Below are 12,046 nucleotides of genomic sequence, written 5' to 3'. Positions count from 1 at the left end.
AATAAATTACAACAAATAAACATTCCCAACAATGTACAGAACGTTTGGCGTTAATATGAAGAAAATAATGTTTGGAGCGAAGTAGTTTTTTTCACGGAAAAATTCTTGCGGTTATATCTCATTCAGAGAGCTTCATCAAAGAAATCTCAAGTAATCTCCTCGCACGAACGACGTGCAAAACGTTTCGATCTGACTTTTTCATCTTCTTTTTTCATTTTGGAACGATTTGATTTATAGATAGGAAAGTGATAGAAAGGCAGGGCGGAATTAAGTATCTCGGCTCAAAATAATTATCGATCTGCTCTTATCGAATTTACGGCGAACTTACCTGCTCTGTGTATACAGGAGAAAGAAGATGTCTTGCGTAAAGACAAATTTGAAGAAATCTATTGACGAGAGTCAGTGGGCACCTTGGTTTTCTTTTTTAACCCACTAATCATAATCTACTTTTGCGATTAAAGGACAAGGGAATCGATATTCTATGTACCGCTTATGGACATCCGCGCGTATATATTTAAAGAAAATATTTCTTCTCTCTCTCTCTCTCTCTCTCTCTCTCTCTCTCTCTCTGTGTCGAAAACTGTATAAAGACAAAGTTTGACAATATATAATCGTACTAGTACACTGCCGGCTAAAAATTATATAAGGTCACTTACCAATTGAAGATATTTACCATATAAAAAATTAAATTTATGGATTATTAATTTAACATATTTTTATTATTTTATTAATTTTTTTACAATATAATAAAAACTAATATAAAAAGTTTCAAATCCCACAAAAATATTTTTTACAAGAAAAGCACATTAAAAAATATTAGATTACTATTTTAGTCAAAGTAGCCGGCCTTATTGAATCAATTCTTTTTATTAATCTTATAGGTGGTTTAGTTACATGTTTATTTATTTCATCTGATGGAAGACTCTTTCACTTGTCTTCTAAAATAATCCACAATTCTCTCAGTTTTGAAAAGAAAGGCTTCAACTATAGTTTGTTTTCTGTAAATTAAACAATACTATGTTAATTATAATTTTATTAAATATATTGTCTATTTATTTATTTTCATATTAAGAAAAAAAAATTGAATCAAGTGTGAATGAAATTTTCAAGTAGTGTGTTTTCAGTGAAATATTTTTAAATTTTAAGCGATCTCAAACCGGCAGTATATATTCATACTTTACTTAATCTATAATAGAAGGGAAGAGGATTCACATGATATATGTATAATAAAGTATTCAGTCGTATAGAGAAAAATAAAGGAAGCTTTATTCTTTACATACCATAGCAGGCGATACGAGTCGGCCGCGCATCGTCGATGCAAACGACAAACGCGCGCGTCACCGACGACGCAGAGATATAAACAAATATCAGTAGGAAGATCGGGCCGGTAGGGGGTCTCGGGATACACGATAAGATCGGTAAGATGGGATCCTCTTCGTCGCGCGGGATCGTATAGTACACACTGTCGTCTGTCTTATCATCTCTCCGTCCTTGCTCTCTTTCATCGCCATCACCTTCGGCTTCTTCAGGTCACGCCAAGATCGCCGCTAGTTTGTGCAGATTCGTTATGGTCGTCGCGTCGCCCGGCTGCAACCTGAGAGCCTCCTTGTAAGCCGCGGCGGCTTGCTTGTACTTGCCGTTCAAGTGTAGGATTGCCCCGAGATTCGTATGACTGCGGGCCTCGTGCGGCCTTAGACTGGCCGCGTGTCGATACCAGACCTCGGCCTCATCGCGACGATCGGCCTGCCTCAGCGCCGAGGCCGCCGCGACCGACAGCTCATAATCGGACCGCACTAGCTCGGCCGCTCGCAGCTGCTCTTCGGCAGCCTCCACCAGTCGACCCTGCGACGTCAGGAACAACCCTGGAAAATTTGCAAACAAATATCATTGTACGTATCGCGAGGCCGCATCGCGTTCGGTCAATTTATACGTCGTGTATATTGTTACAATTTCGAGTGTCAAGTCATTCGACAGATCGTTAATCGACATGGCAATTACATTAAACAACAATTTTCACATTTTTATCGACATTTTCTTTCTCATCAAGTAATAGATGTTTCTTGTAGAACCGTTTACAAGAAACATCTATTATAATAAGTAAAATAAGTATTTTCAAAAAATTCCGTTACCTATTGATTTTTTGAAACTTCGTTTTGAATTTCTTCTACATACATCTAAAACGTAAATTCGATAATATATGTGATAAATAACTATAAAAAATTTAAATAGTTTTTTACAATATAAAAGTGAATGTGATGGTAGGACTCTTTTATGTATAATTTTTAAGTAATATATTAAAATAATATAACTTATTGCCAATCTTTAACATAAAAAAAATAAGATTTCTGTTTCTTATCACCTAAATGATTCGTATGTATGCGTAGTAAAGGAAAAGAAAATGTAAATTATTTATATTTGTAAAGATTTTTTTAAACAGTTTTTAAAAAAAAATTTTGATTTTTCGAAATTTGTGAGTAATAAAATTCTTTTAGTTCTTTTTTCAGCAGCTAAAGTACATAAGAGTCATCATTCCAGCTGTTAAGGAACAGAAATCTTGTAAATTATAGAGTGTTATTTATTTAATAAGTATAAATCTATAACTTTTATTCAATAATTCGTTATTTTGCAATTGACTGTATTTCTCTTATAATATATAAATAATAAATTTGATTTTTTTGACTGACGAAGAAGATATATGTATTTTGAACATTTTTTTGAGAGCAATATTTAGTTTAGAGCATGAGAACTTTAGAAAACGTGACGTCGAAGAATGCAAATATGACAAAGGAATATTTTTGCATAACGGTATTTTTAATTTGAAAAAAAACTTCGTAAAAACAAACATTTTTAATAAATGAGGAGATAGAAATTTAATTTGTATTTATTGAATCTCTATTGATTCGAAATTAGACAGACACTGTATTTATTATTAACTAATTGAATGAAAAAATTCACGATTATAGATTATTTATCATCTATATTAATAACGTTCTGTTGAGCGAATGGGAAAAATATATGCGGTAAAAGATTGTTTCCGTATCTGGATTGCAATTTAACGTTTCGAAGCGTCGTCGCAGAGTTTCCCCGGAATTTTAATACCCGTGTCGATTCATCCTCGGCATCTCAACTCATCTCCATGTCCTCTAGTATTCAACCTTCTTTTCGATTAACCCATCCGCCCTCCTTCTCATCAGAGATCGACTATTATCCTACAGGACATATTACAACGGTATTTATAGCGGCTTGATGAATCCTCTTATCTCCCCCTCCTGTTAAGCGACTCTTCAAATCTTGGTTCTTTGATTCTCTCCCGTCCCGATTCCTCCTTGCAATTGAAGGCCATTTTGAGGATTCCTTTTCAGAACGAATTCAGGGTTTCGAAAATCAATTATACCGTTGTTAGAATGAGGCCTCGACCGTGACAATCGATGTGACGATGAAGATGATGAGGTGGGGGAAAAATGATTCTCTTGAGGAGTGCTTTAGGGAGGTATAAAAGCGAGATGTTTAAGAAAATGTATCTCATTGCTTTAATGATGAATAAGGATTTTCCTTTATCATCACCTAAGACGACTATAAATACAGAGCATTAGATTTAAATTGCGATGCAATCGGGAGCTGAAAGGCGGATCATGATCGGCGAGAAGCCAGAGGGATGAAATAACGATGGAAAAAGGAGATGGAGATAGATCCACTGAACGTCGATGAATTTGCGTCGCAGGAAACGACGGTTGCAATTAAAGGAGCTCTTGGTCGCGCCTTACCGTAATGATGGTGCACACTGGGGTCGTCCGGTGCCAACCTGCGGGCCCTCAGGAACCATCTCTCCGCTTCCAGGACACGGCTCGACTAAAGAGAGAGAAAGCAGAGGCGACGCGTGAGCCACCGCGAACTCGATAGTCCTGTCTGTCCCCCCTCCCCCTGGCGGTTGCTACCGGTTGAGGAGCTTGTTCTATTACATTGGACAAGATTTTTGAATATAGTATATCGGTTAACACTAGAACAGCCGAAGTTAGGTAATCGACCAGATAGAACCGCCGAAGATGCCAATTTGGCTTCTATCCTTGTTTTCGGTTAATGTTATATTATATGTTATTATTAACATATAATAACTGTGTGTTTAAAATTGTATTCATATATTTTCAATATTTTGCAATTACATAGAAGCAAAATTTTACTTCACTCACAATTTAACAACCGCATATTTCCACCGTTCGCATGCGTCAACACATTTAACAACCATCCCTTATAAGTAAAGCGGTTTTTAACTCTTTTCATGATATCTCAAAAACTTAAATTTTCAGGATATCACAAAAAATAACCTTTATTTATTTATGTTAATAATGTTTTTAAAAAATAATTATTTTCAAAGCTCATATTTTTAACCCATCTGTTATTACCGAAGATTACAATTTAACCATGAATTTGACTAGGAAAATATAAGAATTTTAGATAATGAAAAATACTTGGGAAAAAGATTTGTAGGAGAAAACAGAGTAATTATGCACATTTTGGTTTAGCACTTTTTCCGATAAATGGAGCCGCTATCGCGGCAAAATTTCTAGGCTAGCCGTAATTCTTTTCAGATATAACCATAAGTTATATAATTTGAAAATGTAGTTAACGGCAAAAGTGAGAAAAGGTGAAATTACATATTTTCGTTCTCATTTTCTAAATTTATCTATATATGTATACATACAAAGTTTCATTAAAATCAGAATTGGACATTCCGCGAGATTCCCTTGTTGTAAGTGCATATTGATGGTTTCAACGGTTTAAAATATAAATAAAGATAAAACGTTTGAACATGAATGGAATGGATTTTTTTGTAAATCAAACTTCTAAAATAATAAAAAGTCAGAGAAAACTATTAACCAATACATAAATTTATAAGAATTATGAAATTTTAAAAGTTAGCGGAGCCAAAATGACACCATCGGCCGTTCTAGTGTTAAATTATGAATGTATGTGTATACATACGCTGAATATAAACCTCCAAGGATAATGAAAACACATGTAGACATTAAGAAAAATCAAACTCTTTAAAATTACAGTAGGTAAATAAATAATAACTTTTTTCGAATTTTCCTTTCGCTACAGGAACATATTGCAATTTCTGTTGACAATTTCGAAAGATACAATACACAAAAATTCGCAAAAATTGAGTGTCACTGAAAAAACAATATCTAACGCGAGAAACAGTAAAATAGATTTACATTCAGCGCTGAATTCTCTAAAAAAAAAAGGACCTTTGGTTTCCTACAAAAGAATGTTGTTTTTTGTCAAAATTTTGTCAATCATGTTGCGCTCGTTAATACCATCGAAATATAGTTGATATTTGACGCAAAATAAATCTACTTTTTGAGATGATAAAAGCCGAGAGGAGCGGGGACTTTGCATTGACCCAAATATGTTTATATATCCGCGCATTGCATGTTACGGTAGAAGTTTCTCAAGTGGTCACAGCTGATATAGTCAGACTCGGAAAGTAGATCGCTATAAGATGAAATAGAGCGGCAATGGCAGGCGATGGCGATCTAAAAGCAAAACGATGGTTACTTACGTTCCGTGCCAAAAGTTTCCCGTAAGTGATGTGGGCCGGCACGTGGTCAGGCTGGCTGGCCAAACTCGCCTGAAACCACCTCTCCGCTTCCGCATACTGTTGCAGCCTCGACAGCGTCTCGCCTAGCAGATTGTACACGCTCTGCAGGAAGAAAAAGAAACAAAAATGGACGAGTTATTTGTGACATTGAATTTCTTTTTGTCGTTTTACATTGCAAAAATTTCAAAATTTTTACACGTATGTTCCGAGGCGTTTTTGCTTCTCCAAATGTTTTGACCAATTCGAAGCCGATTTCTTATTTTAAAATAAAAACTTTATCGTACACTACTTTTGTATTCGCAACTCTTTAGCATGCAAGATTAGACATTATTTTTATAAACAACACCATTGCATTTCTTTGCACTTCTTGTGTACAATACTGTTATACTAGAAGAAATACAACTATACTGGAAGAACACCTGACGATAGTTACCAAAATATTAAATGTATTTTGCTTAGCTTATTGGTGTAATATTTAGTAAGTATTACAAACATAATAATAACCAATCAAGTATGATAATAATTACAAAATATTAGAAAAGTAAAATTAATAATAAAAGTATTCAGTTGGAATTGAATTAAACGCTATTTTTTGTTATATTAACCAAATATTTGATTAATGTTATTTGATCAAAGCAAAGTTTAACAACCATAATCTAGGTTAGGATTATTATTACCAAACTTTTTTTTAAAATAAGATTTTATATTCGATTTTATAGTCGAAACGTAATTTGAAAAAATTTCTAAATCTTAATTTCAGTCTCAATTTATATTACGAATTTAAATCACTACTTAAGTCACTTTTCTTCTTCTGCACACTTTACGAGTTTACTTGAGGTTTAATCTCCATTTTGTTTCACGCTACTTGAATATGCAAACATCGGTTAAAGAATCCAGTAAGTGTGAACAACGTGTTTGAAAAACATGAGGCGTGAGGTGCAACTGAGGGCTATGTTTACAAGAAAATCACGTGTGGATCGAAACGCGAGAAGGTTCGTTAGCGTGCTGGGGAAAATTATGTTAATAAATTCAACAACTAATAAATTTGCTGGCAACTAATTTACAAAGCGTAACAAATTGCTGCAATATATGCGGACGCTTGTATGTGTTTTAATACGCGCGCGTTACAATATAATAATAAGCTCTTAATTACCTTCAATCTAGAAAATACGATTGCGTATGGCAGAATGCTGAAGTATGCCACTTCTGCGTTAATTAATTACGCTCAAATATATGAGGGATCATATTCAAAATTTTCATCGACGGATAAACTTGCGATATAGCGTTTTGACTCTTACAATAAATATATAGAGACGACAAAAAGAGAATAATTTGATTTTGATAGAAATCCTCTCTTTGAAAAGTTTTCTGATTTTTGGAGCTGATAATTATTACTGATAGTTTTTCTAGAAAGGTGAGTAAATGTTCCAGTGTATAAGCAATCTCATAAAGTAATTTTTTCTCCAAACTTTGAACACCAAAATTATCTCAATTTTAACTTGTTCTCTGTAAAAGATTCTCCTTTTTATTTACAATTCAAGTATATTCTTGTGGAAGGCATTGTGATGTCTTTGAAAATCTAAAGGACAACACAAATTACGCTAATTCGCGGACGGACTGTGAAGTTAATTTACTTTTAATGATTAACAGAGTACTATATACCTAACTCACAATCATGATAACAGCTCGAAAATCACATTTTTTTAGTTGGGTCATTTTTGAAGTAAAGGAATGATATCATCACTTTACGCATGCTCTAAAAAAAGAAGTAACAAAACAAGTCGAGAACGTCACGGGGCGAAAATCGAAAACTTCCCAAGAGAGACACAAGAGAGACATCGCATCTCTCGCATCTCGAAGTTGTAGTAGGCTAAAACTTTTATGATTTCGTTCGAGACGAGTCCGCGAGCCATTGGTCGGAAGCGACCAATGGGGCAAAGTCTTTCACGAGCGAGGAAAATAGATATAGCGGGACGAGAGACAGGGGAAGAACGCGACTCATTGTCAGTGTTGTGAGCAGTGACGGAGGCGCATGCCTCAGATTGCTGCGAGAACCCGACTCTGGCTGGAGCTCTATACGGTTCGCGTATATATCCGTCACTTGTCAGTCATAACCGATATACTTTTATACACACACATATATTGATCCATATTCTGAGTCCTGTTTAATCCTGTTAAAGACGCTTTTAAGCATACACAGATACTATACCATATATGCTTAAAAGCGCCTTTATTGATAAAAAAAGGATTCTGCAGAATATGGGCCAATGTCTATAGTCAAGTTGAGCGTGTGCGTTGTATCAGAGTCGGAAACATAAACCGATCTGGTTTGGAAACTTTGGATCAATGACGTCACATTCGGTACTATTAGTTGATAATGTAATATCAATATGTAACGTCAACCAATAGTAAAGCATGTGACATCATCAATATCATTAATCTAATCCAGGTCGGTAAAAACCCGCTCGATTTGAAAATGCTGTATATAAAAGAAGCTTTCACTTTAATCGAAATTAACAGTACATATTCATTATTCCTTCTTATTATTTCTTATTTTAGATAACGTGAATTAGAAACACACTTTTGATTCCGAAAAACGGAAACAAAAACCGAAAAAATTTTGTGTTAATTTTATTAAATAAATTTATAAATGTTTATGTTTTGATAGATTGTATTTTTTTTCCAAGGACATAAAGGACCCAAAAATTTTTAGCGGTTCGGGGCCCAAAAATCTTTTAATCCGGCACTGGTCGTGAGACTCGATTGCTTCGTGATCCAATGGATTCCGCAGTTTTCTCAATTCTGTAGAGATGTCTCGCGGGGAATTACCGCCACGCGATTCCAATTGCTGAACAATTGTCAATCACAAGAGGAGAAAATTAATAGATATCCTTATTTAATCCTCCAGATCTAACTTCAAAATCTGTAACAGTTATCGACGTTGGGTTTGTAAAATCCATTTATATTAATTATTTTAATTTCTAATTTGTGTTAATTAAAAGATACTTAATTTCGACTAAAATGATGTAAAAAAAAATTACTAGTATACTTTAATAAGAATAACAGAAATTTACAAATGTAACGTAAAGAAAATTAAATTTTTTGATATTTTCAACAAACAGATTTATAATTGAATGGAATTGCTGTCAACTCTGGAAAGTTAAAATGCTTTTGTAAAATACAAATGATTGAAATTATCGATAATTTATGATTGAACAAAAAATTTGAAGATAAAAACGTCAAAGAAAAGGAAAAAGGACGTTAGAGAAATGTTACGTACAGGAATAAGTTTGATAAAATAATGTATCATATATAATCACGCATTACCTCATCACAGAAAAAAAAAAAAAAAAACTGTCGCGCTGTCACAAATTATAGGAATGGAATGAAATAACGATTACATTAGTAATAGTAGCTGCAGATAACTAAGTACGTAATGAATTGAAACCAAATCTTGATATATACAATTTTTGGCGTAATTGTATTTCAATATAGCGGGATTTTCTTGCCTGCTCTGTCTCTCTGACACGCGCGTTATTTGGAAATGCTTTCTAAATATTTCAGGACCTGAACGTGACCTGACGTTTGCGTCCACTTTTTTGTCTCGCGCGCGACGCATGATTACGCTCGCGATGAACGTTGCCTCTTTGTGATCGTGATCATTATTTTCTCGCTCGTGCAACAAAAATGTACGCTTCTGAATAGGAAATGTGACAAGTCGCGCAAAGTGCCGTTGCATCGCGTCAAAGAATGCACCGGCAAAGTCGCGAGCACACAAGGCAATGTGCTGTCCCTCATACGTTCGCATTGTTCCGAGTCATTATTCACTTGGACTACTTTTCAAGGATGTTGCGCGCACTTGCTTAGACGTAATGCTCACTCGAGCTCGTGGTTCACAAAGCATTGCCTCTGCCGATACCCGCGGCTTTTATGCACCCAAGAAGGTCTCGCACGCCTCTGCGCCGAGCTGAGAAATAATGATCTCTTGGCTAGCATCTATTCACCATAACACCGCAATATGTGTGTGACAACGCAATAACAATATGTATGTTTCGAAGAAGAATACAGAATACTGTTGCACATTACTATAGATTTTCTATGAAATTTAAATTGATTTCTCTTTCTTCGCGAATATCGTTCCTTTACTTCAAAAGTGACACAGCTCAAAAACGTTATTACCATAAATGAGTTAGATAGAAGAGAGTTGTCGAATGCGTACTCTCTCTCTCTAATCGCCTAAATTTTTTGTACTTTGTCAATATTTTATATTACACGGACATTTATTTAACGTCATTTAAAGTATTGTATTTCTGCCAACATTCATAGTAATCGAGCGTGGGTCGTTTTCGGAAGTTTATCCACACATTTTTTTTTTTTCCTAAAAAACGTTCTCGGTTTAGTATTTTCACGTTTTCTCCCAATCAAAATCGTGATGTAGTGAAATTCTATGATATGATATTACAGATTTACAAAATAAGATTTAAGAAATAAGTTTTTCCTTTTCTGGAAAATTTATTTTTTAAGCTGTATCATATTTAAAGTATAAGCGATATATAGAGATATATAGAGATAACATCTCTGAATTTTTAATAAAGTAAGTTAAATTAAATATAGTAAGTTTTGAATCAAATTTCCAATAACGTAAAACAAATTAAAAATAATTAATAGAAAACAATGCTTTATCTTGTTTTACATTAATTGCAATCATTTGGTTAGTTACAACTATTTTATTAAACACTAATCAAGTTTACACACATGCGATCTTTTAATATACATATATATGTATAGTCCATCATTCAATGATCCTTCAGATTTTCTGACATTACAAAGTATCTAGCTACTGTGCATCGCGTAATTACTCCGATACTCGTCCAACAACCATGTTTACATTTATGTCATAGTCGACGAGTATTCGGCAATTTCCAGCGATTGATCGGAATGTCTGCTTTATGGTGCGGTTTGATGAATGTTTAATCAAGCCTTGTATAGAGTGGGGGTCAACGGAACACGTCGAACGTTTTGACTTTTCAAAAAATAATAAAGTATATATATTTTTTTTTTCATCAAACCGGCTGCTTCCGTCGGTGTGTACATTTCCAGGTCACGTGAATTAATATTGCTGGATGGATGAATAGTTAAGTGGGCGTCCGACATTGTCCCAACTGATATTAAACCGATCGGAAACGTGGCACGCATTAGCGAGACACATTTAAAATCACGTTATTATTAATTCCGTTCTAAATAATTACGCATACGTATCGTTATGTATCCGGCATGCAATCAAAACGGACGACGTCGATTATTATCGATGTCAATTTTCGGATACATCGCGGAAACGAGCAGCTGCACGCGGAATAAATTGACAAACTGTTTTATTGTGGCCTTTGTTCCGATATTTTAACGATTGATTAACGTAAGAAACTTTTCAAAATCCTATTTGTACATTAATGTAAAATCATCTAAAATTGTAGTAAAATATTCTGCATGTTCTATCTTTAAGTCAACGATAAATCTTAAAACGAGTAATTAAGAGTCGTGAAAGACGGTGCAGTAATTAGTATGCAATAATAAAGCAACGTACGTAAACTATATTACAATAATCTTTATAATAAAATCAAATGTTTCAGCTTACTCTTTAAGTCATTCATTATCAGCGATAACAAAGATGTTTAAGATTAGCAGTCTAGCTTTAAGTATTTAAAATTGGCAGTCTTTCTTAAGTATTTTACTTCAATATTATTAAATGTAATCGTCGATAAACAGAAATTTGAACTTTAATTTCCATCAACAATAGCTTCTCCTCGAGAAGCAGAGTAAATTTTTTATTGTCTCAGATTACATAAAAATTTGAAAAAATCTAATAGACTTCTCAAAGCTTTATCAACAAGTTTTTATTATTATAAATGTCGGATTGTGCATCTTACTTATTTTTTTACAAATCCAAAATTTACAATCAAAATATCAGTAATATCTCTAAAGATCACAATTGCCGGCGGAAGGATAAATATCTCTGCAGTTTTGTGTATAATACAACAGAAATTTTGCGCACTGAGCACTACTTTTCATTTGATGCACTATCATTTGCAATTGTTTTTATAAAATCCTGTAGTTTTGAAAATTAGAATGCCTATATAAAAAGAAGGTGAACACGAGAAATTGCTTTGCACATGCCGTGCACGCATTTACAAAAGGTGATGATAGAACTGCAGTATTGAAAATGAGTAATTATTCGTAGACAGAACGAACACATTTGGTAGAATAATTAGAGAATTCTCAGATTCGATAGAATTAATTCCAAAATGATTGCGCAAAGAATATATGATTAATTCTATCGATAGTTACGTCGACGCAAAGTCACTTCTATAATGTCAATGGTGTACATTTCGCTGATTGTGTAGATAGATAGAGAGGGAATATATATATAATATATGGAGAAAGAGAGAG

At 34.0% G+C, this 12,046-nt stretch overlaps 1 protein-coding gene across 3 annotated transcripts in view; it reads right to left on the bottom strand.

Annotated features, from left to right (window-relative positions):
- Window positions 1-1,280: 1,280 nt before the first annotated feature.
- The window catches only part of Tmtc2 (Transmembrane O-mannosyltransferase targeting cadherins 2), a 286,435-nt gene continuing 275,669 nt past the window's right edge, over window positions 1,281-12,046 (bottom strand). Inside the window, exons 8-10 of one of the 3 annotated variants that reach the window (XM_018506510.1) lie at window positions 5,564-5,704; window positions 3,765-3,849; window positions 1,281-1,862 (exon numbers count right to left, since the gene is read on the bottom strand). In XM_018506510.1, coding sequence (XP_018362012.1) covers window positions 1,531-1,862; window positions 3,765-3,849; window positions 5,564-5,704 — 558 coding nt within the window. In that variant the 3' untranslated portion in view covers window positions 1,281-1,530. Of the gene's footprint in view, window positions 1,863-3,764; window positions 3,953-5,563; window positions 5,705-12,046 lie in introns of those variants that run through there. The other 2 variants (XM_018506512.1, XM_018506511.1) reach the window with 2 other exon arrangements.

The sequence above is a fragment of the Trachymyrmex cornetzi genome, unplaced genomic scaffold (genome assembly GCF_001594075.2).
Source record: "Trachymyrmex cornetzi isolate Tcor2-1 unplaced genomic scaffold, Tcor1.1 scaffold225, whole genome shotgun sequence".
Lineage (NCBI taxonomy): Eukaryota > Metazoa > Arthropoda > Insecta > Hymenoptera > Formicidae > Trachymyrmex > Trachymyrmex cornetzi.
Note: the sequence above shows the minus strand (reverse complement) of the source record. Positions and strands in the feature narration are given on the sequence as shown.